The following is a 19,145-nucleotide window of genomic DNA, read 5'->3' as shown; positions in this document are numbered from 1 at the left end:
AACGTTCAGTAGAAAATAAGACTGCGAGTTTATTAATGAGTCTCATGGAGAACATGGTACAAAAGCAGTTACAGGCTGTGTATGCGCACGCACGCACACACACACACACGCACACAAACAGTGAGTTTTTCAGGAATTACTAACACTTCAGACCAACTGACCAATCATCTCTGTGGGAGTGGCCAGGATGAAATTCTACACATACAGGATGTGACATCACTACAAAACACTCCAGTCCCTCTATGGCTGATCGCCTCGGAGACCATTTCCGTGGTCGATTGGATAGGAATTGCTCTGGTGATGAAGCCCTTCCTGTATGGACCTGGTTTGGTTGATGGAGCGGACCTGAATGAGAGCAGGAGGCGTGATTTACAATAGATTACAATACAACATTCTGACCCCAGCGCGGTGTCCCAAAGTTCATGAGTTTTGGGAAACAGCCCGACGGTTGTCCTGACCAGCCCAGAGGACGGGGGTTAGCAGGACAGGGTCATAAGGTCACAGGATTGTGAGTTTGAGTCCTCTGCTTCTCTGTAACAGTACTGCCCTAAAGTGCAAAAAAGGCTCACCGCACACTATTAAGACACACAAACTAGACACTGGTCCACACAAAACACTCTACAACAGTGTGTGAATCCGGTGGGTCTCAGACTGAGATTGTCAGTAGATATATCAGCATCGGGGCCGCCACGGCACCGAGCTGAGCAGTGAGGGCAGATATGTCACTGTACAAAATACTTGGAGCGCACGCACACAAACGGACGAACAGAGGTGTTGTCTAGACATTTGTTCTAAGCATGGTAAAGGCAAATTCTTTCATACACTTCAATTTTGTTCAGAACTGATATTGAAGGCACATTAAGAGTCTGGTGCGGAAATCGGGGGTCGTAAGCATCAGAAGAGGGGTGTGGCTTGTGATGAATCCAGGAATAGATGAGTATGCCTTGGAGGGGAGGGGTTAAGACATCATATTGGCTTTAAATAGTGTAAGGAAAAAGCTCTCACCAAAACTTCAGGAAAAAAGCTCTCCCAAACTTTATGAGTTCACCTGAAGGGTACAATCTCTGGTCAAGGTCACGGCGATTAGTTAAAGGCAACCGAAGAGAAGCGTGCTGAGGGTGTTTGGGTTAAACCCTGGTTGACCCTTGAACTGCAACCAAATAAACATCCACAGCAGAGTCTGACGGTGGTGAAAGGTCTCAGAGCAGCATTCCCATCAGTGAAGTTGCTGTTGACGAGCACATGACCTTGCGTAGTTCTGCATGCTGAACATCACGTGATGGATGTGAAAAATGAGAGATAATAATATTCCTTAAGAGCAATGAGCATCTTCAGGTTTTTATTAGCTTCAGATTGTCTGGTTCCAGGTTAAACGTTGTTAACACACACACACACACACACACTGTATTTCAGGGAGTGATGCTCTTATTCGTTGCTGTCCCTGTTGTCAACTAGTGAAAGAGTGTGTATGGATGGCTGTGAGAGCGTGTGTGTGGATTGAGAGAGCTCTCTTTTGTAAGTCTTGGGTGGCAGTTTTGGCAGTGCGGGGGTGGAGTTGTGCCGAGGTGGTATGGGAGGGGCCTGAGTGGGCGGGGGGAGGTGGACCAGCATGGGTTGACTGACACTGTGTGTGCAGGGGCGCCGAGGCACACGTGGAGAAGGTGTGCCGGGGGCCAGAGCACGGGGTGAGGGAGTCCCAGGAGGGGTGTTGGGAGTGCTAGGCGAGCTGGTGAAGTCCCAGGCGAAACGGCCTCCTGGAGACGGCTGCATGTTCACTGGGTAGTTGATGAAGATCTCTGGTGGTCGTTGCGGAACTGGTGGAGGTGTGTCTGGAAGGGGATCGCGGGGCAGAGGGGGTGGAGGGCTCGGCAGGGGCCCATCTGTTGGCCCATTGATCACTGGAACACGTGGTTGCAGGCGAGGAGGTGGTGGCTGTCGTGGTGGAATGGCAGGGGGACTTTCAGATCTGAAACTTAACTTAAAACAGGATAGAATGCACTCATGTAAATGTGACAGCACATGATGCAATGATGAAAGCCTATGAAACTGACTAAAATTATCTCAGTAAACAGGAGGACAAATTCATTTAATTCATAATTCATTTAAGTAATGAATTAGAAAACAAAATACAAGTTAATAGAAGCATTTTCACAAGTCTCACGAATGCTTAAAGTAATGTGCTCTTTTTTTCCATCTTTTTTTACCTCAAAATGTTTTGAATAGGGAAATTTTTCATTTAAACTTGAAATGAATGAAGAAAACTAGAGATGCACCAACTGCAATTTTCTTGGCCAATTCCGATTTGTTTTTTTGTTAGTGTGATCTGCCGATACAGATTTTTTGCTGATTACAATTTTTTTCCCCCAAGAACTATAATTGACAGCACAAACAAAATCGACTTTTCTTCAACGCAAATAAAAAAAAAACACAAGTAAAAAGACATTTATAAAATAAGAGCAAATAAAAAAATTGAAAATGCAATAAAGCTATGAAACGACATTTTTAGGTTACGTTTTTATTCAGGTTAGAAATACTACAGAAATTAAAGTTATTAAATGTACATTTTTATCAAATTTAAATTTTATAGTCTTCATTGTTAAAATTAAATAAAATTAATGCTTACCATTAAAGTTATAGAACGTATTTATTAAGAGCAGAAAGGATATTCCTTGTCTTTTGTTCTTTGATTATCTTGACAGACAGAAGCAGGGATCTTTGTCTGCAGTCCCTTTAAGAGTTTATCCACGGACCCAATATACTGTTACACAACATGCGTTCTCTTTCTCAAATATTTAATGTTCCAAAAACTGACTGTGTTTATTTTGATATTGCCTGTAAAAAACGGCTTGAAATCAGAAAGAAGAGAAGACTGATTGGTCAGTCACCGATACGGGGCAATCGTGAGGAAAAATCAGCTGATTCCGATCCCTGGCCGATCGATCGGTGCATCTCTAAAGAAAACATCTAATCCTATGCAAATTAAGCCAACGAAAATGATATTCTTTCGGTTTCTATACCTTATATTTAAAAATAAAAGCAAATTAAATTACAGGTATCAATAAAGACCAAAAATGAAAGCATTCAGGAAAGTGCTATAGGAAAACTATTAAAACGTAATGATTAAAAAAAGATTAAATTTTGTAGTAAAATATTTTGTTAAAATATGTTACTAGATATGTTGTCAACTCTTTAAATCATGAGCATCATGTATAGTTTCAAAGAAATGCAAAAAGGTGAGCACAACCAAAAAGACCCCCAAAAAAGGGGTTCAGGAGCAGGACAGAAAATGATACATATAAAAAACAAACACAATGTCAGCGTGTTGGAAATTATAGCTCCAAATAAAAACCATTTTTTAAAATGTTTTTTGGAGCTTTAATTTTTATGTGTGTGGACTTGTTTCAAAGCATGTTTCAAAGTAACTTCCTCAACACTGTATGCAAGTCACCTTGGTCTCTGAAGAGGTATCTTTCCTGCGGGGAGGTAATGGAGGGGGTATAAGCAGCTCATCCCCAGTTAAATGGTGTAAACTGCCACACGACACAGACTGAAACTCTGACAAAGAGAGAAAACACACAGTCTCACAGTCCTTCACATAAAGCAAGAGAACTCTGTTTTGGGAAATTTATGACTTCACACTTACTGGACTGAGGCAGGAAAACTGAGGCAAATATGCTGTTGTTACCTGCAGCAAAACAAACAAAATGACATTTAAGCATTTCAGGGGAAAAAAATTATGCACATGTTTACTAGCTGATCTTCTCTCACCATAGGAGCTGCTCAGGTCATGCTCCATGAACACAGAGTTGAGGTCAGAGCTGGCAGACTGTGGAGGTGTGGGGGTGTTTGGAGAGGTTGGGAGAGAAGGGGGGATCTCAGGTTCTGCTTCTGCAATGCTCCTGAAAGTGATTTTGTGAGGTGGTTCTCGTTCTAATGGCACTGGGTGACCTTTCAGAGTGCCTCCTCCTCCTGATGCTTGCCGCACTGGTCGAATGCCAGGAGACTTCAGAGAATACGTAGTCTTTCTGGGCTAAAAGACACAACACACTCAGTTGTAAAACCAACACAATGTTATAAACTTAAACCACCTCACTTTACTCATCAACACAACACAATCTCTCCATTATATTCATCTCAAGAGATTAATCTTTTATAGAATAAATCCATCTGGTCCCATCAATGTTCATAAAGAAGGCGTGGATCTGTAATAGGGATGTGCTAATCTACAGATTTCAACATCAACAAGCATCAACATGAACTGTATACATAGAAAATAGGTTTAGAAAATATTTCACGCAAAAATGGTTTCCAACAAATGTCCAGTCGATTAGTGAGATTTTTTTGTTCTTATTTTATTACTACTACTATTTTTACTATTATTATAGCTTTAATTTAAATTAATTTAATTGTTTATTAATTACAAGCCAAAATGTCCAAAATAAATACAATAAATAATCCAACCTCACCCAATAAACTATAAACTTATAACAACAACAACAACAACATTGCTGCCAAATAAATAAATTAGTTGTCAATACAATTTTTTTGTTGTTTTAATTATTTGAAAATTAAAACTGATAAATGCAGACATATATATTTATATATAGACATAATGCTTTTAACAAAAAAACTCACAAATCTGGGTGGCTGTCTGCAGTTCCGTGGCTCGATCTCTAGAGACTTGTTGAACAGGTAGTCAGAAAACTCCTTCTCACTCATGTTTTCCATGGGATTCAGATTCTCAAAAAACCTCTACAAGACAAACAATCTCTTAGACACATAAGAACTAGACGGAGGGAAACAAAACAGCCGAGAGTGAGTGATCAACATGTAAACCTTTATTTCGTATTCGACTTTGAGGCAGTAGGGTTGGTTCTGGTACTGCTGGATTTCTCCAGTGATTTCTGCTACTTTGCGTCTTTTGCTAAAGTTGATCAGTTCTTTTCCATCACGTTTTAGAAAATCTGGATTTCCCTCTTCAGTCTTCAGAATGTTAGTCAGGTAGATACCTGAATACACAGAGCAAACAGACAGGAAACATCACATAAGTACACTACACACACACACAATACTGTTCAAAATGTTGATGTCAAAATGTATGCCAGTTTGTTACAAAGCAGCTCTATCTCTTACCAAAGAAAGGTACACAAGGCGGGTTGATGGATTTGAGCTTGGCGAGGTATTTCTTAAAATGATCTTGACTGAGTTCAACAGCTTCCTCTAGAATCCTCCTTTTCCTCTCAGGCACAGCCTACATATACACAACATAACCACATATTCCATTATTATCTGTCAGTTACTTTTCTGATTCGCACTGTGATTGCATAATGAATGAACAGGTCACCTCAAATGTGTGGTCGAGACGATACACCGGTACTGAGTTAATGGCGCTTACAATCTCCAAAACTCCATTAAAGTTATTGAGCTCTTGAAATACCTGCAGGATTTCAATAATACGAGAGAATACAGCAACCCTCTCGTCCACATTTTCAGCCTCTACTATACACCTGAGTGACAGAAAGAGAAACAAAGAATTGACTTACAGAACTGATAGCATCAAGAATGGAGAAGATGTTTTTCTGCAATATAAAATGTGTTGTACTGTTTGTGGAGATGATGCAGCTGGCTATGAGCTAGTTACTCACTTTTCAAACCACAGTGTCAGGTTGGTTGTGTGTCTAATCATCCTTAGCAGATTAGGAGAATTCTTCTCTTTATCTTCCTTTGTCCAAACGCTTCCTACCAGCTCAGATGGACGAACGGCTCTATGTACACAAATGTACAATAGTCAGACAGTGTACTGTTATCCAAACATATGCTTATAGTTCTGACTGGCTCACCTGTACAGATCAGACTCTAGAAGTGTTAACTGACGAGCAATTTCTATTGGATGAAGAGTCATGAGATCGAAGCAGTCAAAGTTCCCGGGACGGCTGATGTGCCATTCAATAGGAGGAGGTGGGCTCTCAAAGGTGATGTTGTGACTGATCCCATTAGATTGAGTTTGTTTCTTCCGTCTCATGATCTTGATGATAGACTCCACCCACTTGCGCATCGATTTACCTGAAAAACAGAATATCAGAACCCAGTCTCTAAATCTGTGTATGTGTAAATATGATATCTACATGCTCATACGTCATGCATGCATCAGAAATGTTAGAGTGTGTGTACGTACCTCTAAGTTGTGTGGTGCTGATGAGGTATTCTTCAAGTCCACAGCTGAGTTCAGGATCATTCTCAAAGTCATAAAAATGATGTTCTACCCACTGACGGAATACATTCAGAACCCTAGACACACATACAGACATTAGATTGACGTGCTCACAGGCACTATCAGCAGGACTGTATGGGGTAACACTGACTGAAATGAACCAAACGGGATGGTTGAGCCTTACAAATTTTTTTTTTTTTATATATATTTACATTTATTCATTAAGTTGCTTTTATCCAAAGCAACTTACAGATGAAGACAGTGGAAGCAATCAAAAACAACAAAAAGAGCAATGATATATAAGTGCTATAACAAGTCTCAGTTAGGTTAACACATACACGAAGCATGGGATTTTAAATAATATAATAAATAAAAAGGAAACAGATAGAAAAAAAGAAAAGAAAAGAGCAAGCTAGTGTTAGAGATCTTTTACACGCACACACACACACACACACACACACACACACACACAGACATACAATTGCATAATTAATGAAAAGAAAATAGAATACAAAAAGATTAGAAAGGTAGTTAGATTTTTTTTTAAGAATAGAATTAGAATAATGAGTGTTAAAGTTAGAGGGTCAAATAAAGATGGAAGAGATGTGTTTTAAGCCGATTCTTGAAGATGGCTAAGGACTCAGCTGCTCGGATTGAGTTGGGGAGTTCATTCCAGCAGAAGGGAACATTTAATTTAAATGTCCCTAAAAATGACTTTGTGCTTCTTTGGGATGGCACAATCAAGCGATGTTCACTTGCAGAATGCAAGCTTCTAGAGGACACATAAGTCTGAAGTAACGAATTTAGGTAAATGGGTGCAGAGCCAGTGGTAGTTTTGTAGGCAAACATCAATGCCTTGAATTTTATGCGAGCAGCTATTGGAAGCCAGTGCAAATTGATAAACAGAGGTGTGACGTGTATTCGTTTTTGTCTCATTAAAAATTAATCTTGCTGCCGCATTCTGAATTAATTGTAAAGGTTTGATAGATCTGGCTGGAAGACCTGCCAAGAGGGCATTGCAATAGTCCAGCCTGGACAGAACAAGAGCTTGAACAAGGAGTTGTGCAGCATGGTCTGAAAGAAAGGGCTTGATCATCTTGATGTTGAATAAAGCAAATCTGCAGGATCTGACAGTTTTAGCAATGTGGCCTGAGAAAGTCAGCTGATCATCAATCATAACTCCTAGGCTTCTAGCTGTTTTTGAAGGAGTTGTGGTTGATGTGCCTAACTTGATGGTGAAATTGTGATGAAACGATGGGTTTGCTGGAATCACAAGCAGTTCTGTCTTGGCAAGGTTGAGTAGAAGGTGATGGTCCATCATCCAGGAAGAAATGTCTGTTAGACAAGCTGAGATGCGAATAGCAACCGTCGAATCATCAGAATGGAATGAGAGGTAGAGTTGAGTGTCATCAGCATAGCAGTGGTATGAAAAGCCATGTTTCTGAATGACAGAATCTCAGTTGAATGTCCACTTCTGAAGCCAGATTGGTTGCTGTCAAGGAGGTTGTTGTGTGTGAGAAATGTAGAGACTTGGTTGAAAACAGCTTGTTCAAGTGTTTTTGCAATGAAAGGAAGAAGAGAAACTGGTCTGTAGTTCTCTAAAAGAGAACTATATATATATAATTTTTCTAAACTCCTTTTTAATGGTTACATTTAATTGTATTAATCAAAAAGCATGCCTAAAAAGCATGTCTAATTAATTAAAATCATAACACTTAAACATTTTCACAACTATTTATTAAAAGTTTAACAACAATTACATGTATAGGGCCCTATGAAATGTTTTATTTTTTCTTCACCATATGTTTTTCTTAAAATATACTTATGAAATGTTTTTTCTCTCTCAGAAATTCTGTTGTGTATTTAAATTTTTCTGGTTATCAAATGAAGGCATAAAACATGCATTTAATTTTTATTTTAATTACTGAAAATTAAGCAAACTTAATTGTTTGGTAAACAAAGGGGATTTATTATTAAAAATAAAACATGGAAGAAATGTTGTGTGATTATTCCTTAAAAATATATTATTTCATTTTAGTAGTAGTAGTAGTAGTAGTAGTAGGCTATAAACATTCCGCTGAACAATAGTAATACATTTAATGTAAAGGCAAATACTTGCCTTTACATTAAACCTGATTTTTATTTTGACGGGTGACCATGAATACCTTTACAGTTCTGTGTTATGTGATGTGACGCTAGTTATACTCAAATCAAACTGTCAAATGCTCATGCAGTGACTCAATGCAATTCTGGAGATGTTCTTCATGTGTTTACATCCTCATTTTGTGAGACGACAGAAGCTGAAATCACTGTCATGTGTGTGTAATAAATGAAGTCACCCTTCTGCGCCATTCATTAACACAGACATGCAGAACATGCATGCATTCAATCTATCAAAGTGACATTGAAGACGTTTTGCTGTTATATTGCAAAATATTTACATTTCAACTAAATGCTGTTCTTTTGAAGCTTCAATGAATCATGAAAAAAATGCATCATGGTTTGTACAAAAATATTAAGCAGAACAACCATTTTCAACATTGATAATAATTAGAAATGTTTCTAATTATGAGCACCAAATCAGCATATTAGAATTGATTTCTAAAGACTGGAGTAATGGCTGCTGAAAATTCAACTTTGCCATCACTGCAATAAATCAAATTTTTAAGATATATTCAAAGAGAAAACAGTTATTTTAAGTTATTATAATATCACGAGTGCATCATGCTTGAGTTTGCTTGGCAAATGAGAATGTGTGTTTTACCTGAGCTGGACAGGCTGCACATATTCCCTGCGAAATCTCTGAAGCTCAGCTGCCATCGGTTGCTCTCCATTCCAGAGTGCCTCTCGGTCTGCTTCAGATGGCTCTGGCTCTGGAATCTCAATCCTGAAGCATCATGGGGACACAAGTAAAACTAAATTGCATGCATATACACTGTATATCCTAACATGAAAGGGAAACAACAAGAAACAGCAAACAACGTTCAGTTGTGTAAATGCAACAAACTCCCTGATGGACAAGCAGGCATTTTAGAGTGATGCCAGAGCTATGAATAATTTAATTTAATTCCTCTCTTCTCAGTGGCTGAACATGTGTGCGACACAAGTGTATGTGTGCTTTACCTTTCAATCAGTAGTGTGAGCAGGTCTTGTGGTTTACAGAAAGAACGATATGTAGTCAGAAATGTACGCACAAAATTTGGGTCTGTGTGGAAAAGAAGAACAGTACTTATAATGGCATGCAGGGACAGACACAAATAACAGAGAAACACTAGTATGCAAAGGTTTGGTGACTGAATTTCTTTCTTGTAGACCTTCAGATCTAAAGGAGTGTTTTATTCTGTACCTGCATACATGTGGTACGTCAGTCTCTCGATAAGCTTGACAACTGTCCCGGCCTTAATAATGGGGATTCCAGTCTTGCGCTGCGCTCCCTCCTCAAATACAATGTTCTCCTCAGAATCCTGTATAGCAAACCGGTAGATGTCCGGTGACGGCAGCCTCAGCGGTTGTGCTTGTTCCTCGCGGTGCAGGACGGTGTCCAACATGCGGTCCAGAGTGGGACGGTACTGTAGCGTGACCAGCGCAGCCATCCATGCACTCTTCTCTTCCGCTGAACGCGCGCTGAACACAGCACTGCTTTCCTCGCGGCCCACCAGCTCAAATGCATGACAAAAATCTGGTGAATCCTCACGATCTACAATGCGATACTTGCGTAAAACAAACTTCTCTTTCAGACGAAACTCGGCCCCACTGCCTGCTCCCGGCAACCTGGAGCTCTGGTTGGCTTTGCAGCTTATCATGAGGCCATCAAACAGGAAATTGTGCCGTTCGTGTTTAGCTCCGGTCCGTAAAAGCGCCCCCTCCATGATGAACTGGCTGCAGCACTGGCCGATATCTCTGCCTTCCCAGCCATCAATACACCTCTGGATGTCATTCATACGCTTTATTGCTGCCTGTTTGCTGCGAGATGCACGACTATATAACCGATACAGAGGCTCCCTAAAAGAGAAAGAAAAATTTTAATGGGATTTCGTACTGACATATACAGTAGGTGTACAAACCATGAAGTTTGCATTACCCTTGTTTGCGTCGTGGTTGTTGTTTAGCATATATCCGTTCAATGCTGCACTGTAGGTTGATCAGTGCAGTCTGAGCCTGTTTTAAACACTCTCTGTCGTCTTGGTCTTCACTGCACTCCTGCAATTGCTACAGAGACAATGATACATAAACCTCAAGTGACACATTACACTGCTGTAGGTAACTGATTGAGTGAAGTGTGTTTAGTACCTGTAACAGTTCAAAGTAGTGCATGCAGTGGTAAACGGGAACCATCATCAACTGAGGAAGCACATACTGCACTGCCTCCTTAAAACCCTCTGCAATTGACTGAAACACACAAAAACACAAAAGATCTGAGCTCATGACTGCAGAGATGAAGACTTTAATTCAAATTAGGGTGAGGCGATGTCTACAGTGAAACGTAACGATGGACGATGACATCGGGGAGTGGTGTTAGGGGATGTGCCCGAAGCGTGAATCCCCATAAGGGAAAACAACGAATGATTCCTAACACCGTGTCTACACCAGATGCGAGAGGAGCAGCATCACTACAAAAATCCCTGACAGTGAACTGCTGCCGCATTCTATTTATGATGTGTTGACAGAAATTTCACTTGATTTTCAATGGTCACTTTGTCGCGTCCAGTGTAGAAGTCTTTAGCTGATACAGCGCGGTGCAACACAACAACTATCGCATCTGGTGTGGACACAGTGTAAGGGGAGATGACTGATAGGAGAAGTTCAAGCGAACACAAACCTTGAAAGTGATAGTGAAACTAAAAAGCAAGTTGCATTCAAGTTCAATTAGTCTAATTTCTAAGATGCACAGTACTGGATAAAAGTGAAACAAACATGGATTAAAATGATCCTACATCTTAAAAACTATATCTCTACAAAAACAATTAAACTGATTAATAAAGAAGTTTGAAACTTAAAAAGAAAAAACAACAACAACACAATCCTCAGTGACTGGAGATATTTCATGTTTTTAAACCGGTTTAAATGTATTAGTTATATATCAATTATCTGTGTTGATATTGTTAACAAAAATAAAAAATAAAATATCAGATGAAAAAAGATGACTTAAAATCAGAAATGCTGTCTTGGCAACTAACTGGAATAAAATAAGTTTTAGTACTAAAATTACTAAAACTAATTTAAATCAAAGCTACACAGAAATATTCAAAAAGCACAAAACAATATTACTAAAACTTAAACTAAACCTAAAATTAAAATGATAAGCTAATTCAAATACTAACAAATACTAAAAAAAAACATAACTAATACTAGAATAACAGCTATCAACCAATATTATTATTTACATTAATTTATAAGTATTTGTTGAAATTGGATATTTAATTATGCACACTTCTTTCCACAGTTAAATTTAATCTTTATTAAATCTCAAAATTAATATCAACTTTTCAAACTCTGCATTATAATGCTGTGACACCTAAATTCACTTTACAGTGAAGCATGAATTTCAAAAAAATTATAGAGATTTTTAATCTCACCAATTTAGTGGTTACATGCCATAGGTAGCTGTGACTTGTGGCCTAATAGTTAGAGAGTCCGAATCTTAACCAAAAGTTTACGAGTTTGAGTCTCTTGTCTGGCAGTGATTGTCAGTTGTCAGTCAATAACCAGCGATTTCTTCTGCCCTCAAGTCCACGACTGAGGTGAGACCCTAGTCCAAGGCACCAAACCCCCAACTGCTCCCCTGGCACCACAGCAACATGACTGCCCACTGCTCTGGGTGTTTGTTCATGGTGTGTGTGTGTGTTCACTACTCTGTGTGGGCATTTGGATGGGTTAAATGCATGGCACAATTTCCGAGTATTTGAATATCACTTTCATTTTCACTTTGAAACTTCCAAAAAACAATTCAAGATTGAAAAAAAAAGATGAACCAATCAGAGGCCAGTATTGGTACTGACCTGGAAGTACAGAGCAACAGTGGGGCGGGACATCAAAGTGTTGAAATGTTGACAGTATTCTTTAGAGAGGATATCCTGAGAGAGTGTCTCATAAGGATCAAACGCCTGCTCCTGTACACAACAGATATGCACACAAACATATCTAACAGCACAGTAATGTACATCATACATGAATGTATTTCTCCGTTTTAGACTCTCATGAGTGTTTGAGTTTCTGTACCTCAGCAAGGTCTTCGAAGCAGCTGCCCACAAGGGGGTGCGGACTTCCATCGGCTGTCATTTCTACAGCATCCTCAATAAGACCCAACAGCTTAACCGTTAACTCGTGAACCTCTAGAATATTACTGAATGCCAGCTCCACATCCTACACACATTGCAGGCAGAAAGAAAACTGACAATAAATGATAATAAATAGAAAGCAAACAACGAATCCCTGCTAGTATTAATGCTTATTTCCATTAGCTCATGTTCTGACTGGTCAGAAGAACGCACCTGAGTGGAGAAGAGTTTGCTATTGGACGTAAAGGCTTGCCGGAATACTTTGATGATGAGATCGAGTTCCCGCAGATACTGACGCTCCTCGGCGATCTCCAGACGCACAAGGTCATCATATGTGAGCACACCAGAGGAAGACACCTCCTCTACACCCTGAGACACCAGACCCATCTCCTCTTCCTGATCGAACATATCCATTAACACCTGAAAGAGAGTGCGCACACACACACACACACACACACACACAAAAGCAATACTAGGACTGTTAATAAATTCAAATAAATAACAACTATTCACTATAATTTATGCAGTTAATCTTTAATGTTTGTGGTATTCAGACATACGGATTCAAAATAATCTTTCATTATTATTTTTATTTCTGTGGTATAATGGAATACAGCAGATTTGCCTGAAATAATTTTGAAAATAACAGCAACAAGAACAATGATAAACATAATATAAAAGATCCCTGTAGATCATAATGATGTGTCAAGGTCAGTGAGCCTCACAAAACTTTAGATCATTTGGTTTTAACGATATTATGGTCTCACAGTATTTAAAAAACAAATCAAAATAAGAAACATATGAAAACAAAATGAATAAAAACAACACTTCTCTGAATTTTTCTTTGAATCATCTGGATAAAGATTAATGTAGACCCTAGTGCCAGTGTCAACATATTTCACAGGATTCAGATTTGATGAACTTAAATTAAATTTAGTGAGAATTATAATTACTTAATTGCCATTTCTTAATTAATTGCCCATCTTGATTTAATCAATAATTTACTTAGGGATTAAGAAGGTCTTTCTCCATCTTGTATCAGACATATTAGAAATAAACTGTAATAATTGTCATAATTAAATGTGTATCATCACTATTTATTTAATTTCATCAATAACTTCACACGTACCAACCTTTCAAGAAACAAAAACTATTTATACAGACATAACGAATCAGTAATTTTTTAAACACACAGACACACACACACTTCTGACCTTGTCAGCACACATGGAGACAGTGATGTCTTGCTGGCTAATCTCGAAATGTCGAATGTTGCTCACATAGTTTCCAGCCAACTTGAGGATGTCGGCTGCAATGTACTCCAGTACAGCAACGATATACAGACACACATTATAGTCGATCTTATAGCCCAGAACCTCCTGTACACACAAAACCAGATGCTTGTTACTCTGTGTGCTAGCTAGCATTGTGTGAATACTGATGATGTGTTTGAAGTTTTCGCACCTTCAGTAGTGGATGTATTTTATCAACTGGTAGCAGCAGTGGATTCCTTCGCTTGCGCTTCTCTATCGCCATCTGAGCATCTGCCATGGCCCATTTATCGATGGGATTCGGGAACGTCTTCTGGACACGATCCTATGATTACACATCAAGCCAAAGGTGACAAAACTAATCAGGCAAACACATACTGCCAGACTGTATATATATGCATTTGTGTTTAACTATGTTCGGGACTATTCAGGGTCATGGCTACCTCTTGATTTTACTATATTCAGAAAAATATATGATTTATAAAAATTAAAGAGATTTTGACTGAAAGAGCTTCATTTGAAGCTAGTTTGCTACATCAGCTGAATATTATGTAATTTTCATGCTTTAGTAAAAAATAAACTTCCCTGTCTTGATTGTTTAGGACACATGCCAATCTTTATTTTTACATTCCTCCATGTATGTCCACTGTCACATGTAAATAATTTAAAGCAGTCAAACCCACTTATAGCAGCAGAATTTAGAGGTGGGCGTTATGGCAAAAATATCATATCACAATTTTATTTTATTTTTTAAGGAATATCACGATTTAATCATGATTCTTCATGTTGGTTTTACTATTTTGCAAGTTGTCTGAGCAGTACAGCCTAATTTCCCTATTCTAAAAACAAATCCTTATGAGGTAAAATATAAAATAAAAAAAATAATGGAAGATATTTCGGCCAAAGTGGGCGAAGATAAAAATCTTTGTCAAATACACATAATAGGCAAATAAACAAACCGTGCTTTATTTTTCAGGTACAGTAGGTGTATTTAGCAGTAGCATTCAAGAAACTGAATTAACAAATATAAATATAAATATAAAACACTATATACATCACTCTCAAGTTGAAACCCAAATGAGTTTCTTTTTTCTGTTGAACACAAGTTATTTTGAAGAACGTTGGTAACTCAACAGTTGCTGGTCCCAAGTGACATCCATAGTATACTTTTCCTACTATCAAAGTCAATGGGTACCAGCAACTGTTAGGTTACCCACATTCTTCAAAATATTGTTAAAAAATGGTTCAGCACAAGAAATTATTACAGGTTTGGGACAATGTGTGAGTGAGTAAATAATGACAGAAATTTTATTTCTGTGTGAACTATCCCTTTAATGACAATCGGCAGCATGTTTGGTACTGTGGCTTTAAGCCATTTTTTTACTTTCACTTTAGACATAACCAACTGTGTTTATATGTAAGCCTTGTGTATTTCTGACAGTATCAGCGCTGTCAGATGCGAAAGATAAATTGGTCCAGTTGTGTGCTGCTTCAGGTATTCATGTCAGAACTGCACACAAATTTAATTTTTAACTGGACAGGCTTTAAAGCACATGCAAATAATGTACTTTTGTGAGCAGTGTCCTGTGAGAGTAACTCTACCACTGAGTTAACATTTGTTGTGAATCTACGTTGCATTGTACAGTTTATTGAGAAGGATGTGCCAGAACTGCAACTGACAGAATGTGCGCTGAAGCACAGTACTAAAATATTTCTTCATTAGCAGATAGTGAAGATATTTTAATCGCCCAAAATCATATCACCATATCGCACATCCCTAGCATAAATATATAGATATGTATAGCACAACTGCTGCCAGCTGACACATTTCTCCCATACTACACTATACAGTGTCTCATAATGCCCATCCCTGATGTGTACTTATGTTAACCTCGACATCAGCTATTGTTCTGGGCTGTGTAACACACAGCTTGTTCAGGAGCTGTAGTATGAGCGCCTCAATGTGCTGGAGTGCGTCTTCTTTAGCAGCCAGGTTTGGATGCACTTGTACCTGCACCTGCACATATAAAAACATAGCAGTGTTATAACTTCATTGTAACACTGAATCACGAATGCATTTGAATGGTATCACCAAGACAAATGCACATGAAAAGAAAGAAAAGTAAAGAAAAGAAAAACACTGTAAAAATAAAGTTAATTTTAAAAATCTGGTCTGCAATCACAGCTCTCTCACAGATTTATAGATAGACATACTGTTGCAAATGCAACCTGACGTCATCTGACATACACACTCACACACCATCTCAGCTCACAGTTTGTGGTGGACAAATAAAAAAATAAAATAAAAAAAAACTCTTTCTGATTTTATCCCCCTCCCTTACTGGGCTGTGTCCTGAAATAGGAATGCAGTCTGTTCAGGTAGTTTAGCAAAACCAGGCAGAGAGACACAGCAAACAGAAGCAGTTTCAAATCAAATAAGAAAAATAACATTTGTGTTATGATGGGTGAAAGGTTAAAGGTGAACACAAGTTCAAACACAGATTTAATCCACTCCTGCAGTGCAACTGTGAAATACTGACCAAAAACAATTCAAATGCATGCAAGCACATACACACTCACACAAATACACAGATGAGAGATGGCTTGTGCTCTCTGCTCTAGTGTCTGATTACATGCTGTCCTCCATTAGGCACTGAGAGCTACTCTACTGGGACCCCACAACACACATACACACATGCAGATACAAACACACACTCTACCCCTCTGTCTTCTCCAGGGATGGGGGGATGATAGTAGCAGACAGAAAAGTATTGATGTGGAGAATGGGAGAGCAGGCAGACAAAATGATAGATGTGAGCGCTAGTGAGTGTATGTCCAGAGTGAAAAACATACAGGATGAGATTTAAAAAACCAATTCTCCATATATTTACATTTTGAAGATTTAGATTTGGATTAATAATAAAACTTGTATGGAACAGATCTGAGACTGATCGATAAATTCTGATAATATTTGTTCACCCTCATAATGTTCCAAACTTTTATGACTTTCTTCTGGGGAGGGCATTACCAGTAATTATTTTGAAGATAGTTGGTAACTACTGACCTCCATTTTATAAACTAAAGTATTTACTTTTATGCTCCACAGAAGAAAGAAAGACATACAGGTTTGAAATGACATATGGATGAGTAAATTAATTAATCTTTTTGGGTGAACTTTTTTGCATTGTAATGATCAGTGAATATGTTGTTTATAATTAAAGTTCTTTATCTGTCTCAGTGTGACACTAACTTCACATATATTTTTAAGGATTTGTTTGGTTGGAAACATAAATCATTTTCAGCATCAGATCAGATGCAGCCTAAATCTTTCTTTCTCTCACAGCCAAAGACATTCACACACACCATCTGCTCCCACAGACTCCTGATGGTGCCGAGATATTTTTCTTGCAGTAGTGAGAAGAACAAGACGGAAGGGAGATCTGGAATACATTTTGTCATTTATTCTGGCAGGGAAGCCCTGGATTCCCTCAATCTCAAACATAAATAAATAGAAATTTACTAAATTAGTGTGTGTACCTACTTAACTATATTTCGGGGACAAATTTGCACCTTAAGTGACCAAAACCTGACAAAATCGCCAAAAACCTATTTGGGGACATCCCCATTTGTAAAACTGGTATAAAATTAAAGTTTTTTTTATTATTGTAAAAATGCAGAAATTTTCTTTGAGGGGTAGGCGTGGGTTTAAGTTAAAGTGTATCTGTATATAAAACAATAGAAGTCTATGAATTGTCCCCATTTAGATAGCGAAGTAAACATGTGTACGTGCGTCTAATTTTTACTTTTTAAAAGGACTAACCTGACATTATAGTTAAACATTGGACTGCTTTTTGTAAGGTGAAACTCAATTAAAAAGTAAAAGCCAACCAACTGATCTCTCCAAACTAGACACTAGACCAAGACATGTCGCGTCAAAGTGTATGTCAACTATCAAACCGTGGCTTTATGGTGTTTAGGCCGTTATATAATTTTAAAGAAACATTCTTTGCATCTTGCATAGCTGCATCCTTTAGAAATGTCTAAAAGCAGACATTACGTACAGCTGTGCAAATCATCATACGGAGCGAACTCCAGATTTCAATGCTCATTAAAACTCACTCATTAAGCTTGAGATTCAATATAAACAACAAGAGTGAATGACGGACCGAACAGGGTCAGTACCTTTCGTAGCGCCTGCACGAACAGGCCTCGCCATCTCGCGCTGCTCTCGTCGCTGGAGCTGAAGTCGTGCTGCATGCCTGCGGCTCTGCATCGGCCCCGCGCGCTCCCAGCACCGGGAACAACCACACAAGTTTATCCGCACTCACGGCGCGCACACACGGTCAAAACAAACTCAAACTCTACCACATTTACGAACCAATAAGGCTTTTCGACACGTGAAGTACCTCATTCTGTTGCGAAAAAAACTGTTTTTAATCAATCTAAGCAGTTTTGAAGAGTGTAAAAGTGTCCGGATCTCTGTCCTGACAGGCGTTGGAGTGTCGCTGGTGTCTCGCGAAGCGCTCGTGCGCTAATTAGCCGCTAACATATACCGAAATTAGCCGCACATGCTAGTCGGGCAGTTCCCCCAGCTGCTCCTCAAACAGGACAGCCGATGTCATGTCTTTCTCAAAAGGGGAAATGTTAATTGAGGCGTTGGGTGTCGTCAGGCTGGCGTTCGTCTCGCGCTACTATTGTGTCCCTGCGGTTAACTGCAGCACATCTGGCGGCGCGCGGTGGCTCTGTGGCCTCGAGACTTTTCATGAAGCGCGCGAGCAGCAGTTTCTCCAACGGGAGACTGTCATGTTGTGGGAGTCCGTCTGCTGGGCATATCCCAGTCACCAAAGCGACGTCGGAATCCGTTATAATCCGACGAAAATTCGGGGAGTGCTAATGTCTTTGTTTTTGTTGTTGGCAACGTCCCGATTCAACTCCAATGTAGTGCGCTCGTGTCTATGACGGTGTAATCACAGCTGCTCACTGCGCGCGCTTCCCGCATCTGCGCAGCCCGGAGGGAGGGATCGCCCGCAAGAGAGCGAGCGAGCGACCGCAGCAACACAGCACACACGAGATATGCTTTATTTTGGCACAATAAACACACACGCACACAAACGTATATTCCAAAATCATTTTAACAATTAAACTATTGTATTTGACTTTAAGAAAATGGCACTGAGTAATAATTAATAATTAATAAAATAAAATAATAATGAAATGTTTAAAATAAGTTTAAATAGACCGTGGCATTTTGCCAGAGCTACTTCCTAATATTACTTATTATTTTAGTTACTATAAATCTAAAAATCCCCCAAATTTCCAGACAATCACTGCCATCGTGTGGTCAAGTGCGGAATGGTCACGTGATACGATCATTTAAACGCTTCA

The 19,145-nt window shown here is 38.9% G+C and overlaps 1 protein-coding gene across 1 annotated transcript; it reads right to left on the bottom strand.

Annotated features, from left to right (window-relative positions):
- Positions 1-9: 9 nt before the first annotated feature.
- LOC113112475 (son of sevenless homolog 2-like) lies at positions 10-18,017 on the bottom strand. The gene is made up of 23 exons (XM_026278081.1): positions 17,943-18,017; positions 15,652-15,777; positions 13,954-14,085; positions 13,704-13,868; positions 12,703-12,909; positions 12,431-12,574; positions 12,211-12,321; positions 10,502-10,600; positions 10,293-10,420; positions 9,558-10,213; positions 9,335-9,416; positions 8,976-9,098; positions 6,176-6,288; positions 5,841-6,063; positions 5,646-5,765; positions 5,345-5,507; positions 5,134-5,251; positions 4,837-5,009; positions 4,636-4,752; positions 3,769-4,030; positions 3,644-3,685; positions 3,449-3,555; positions 10-1,977 (listed from the first exon to the last, which is right to left on the bottom strand). The coding sequence occupies exons 1-23, from the start codon at positions 18,015-18,017 to the stop codon at positions 1,426-1,428; spliced, it is 4,038 nt and encodes a 1,345-aa protein (XP_026133866.1). The 3' UTR covers positions 10-1,425.
- Positions 18,018-19,145: the final 1,128 nt, after the last annotated feature.

The sequence above is a fragment of the Carassius auratus genome, chromosome 13 (assembly GCF_003368295.1).
Source record: "Carassius auratus strain Wakin chromosome 13, ASM336829v1, whole genome shotgun sequence".
In the NCBI taxonomy this organism is placed as follows: Eukaryota; Metazoa; Chordata; class Actinopteri; order Cypriniformes; family Cyprinidae; genus Carassius; species Carassius auratus.
This window is presented reverse-complemented; position numbering and strand designations above follow the sequence as displayed.

Excerpts from the sequence above, each read along its gene's own strand:
- LOC113112475 (XM_026278081.1), bottom strand. The coding sequence starts at position 18,017 with ATGCAGCACGACTTCAGCTCCAGCGACGAGAGCAGCGCGAGATGGCGA. Across the intron at positions 3,686-3,768 it reads TGACCTGAGCAGCTCCTATG|GTAACAACAGCATATTTGCC; the intron begins GTGAGAGAAGAT and ends GTTTTGCTGCAG. Across the intron at positions 1,978-3,448 it reads ATACCTCTTCAGAGACCAAG|TTAAGTTTCAGATCTGAAAG; the intron begins GTGACTTGCATA and ends TCCTGTTTTAAG.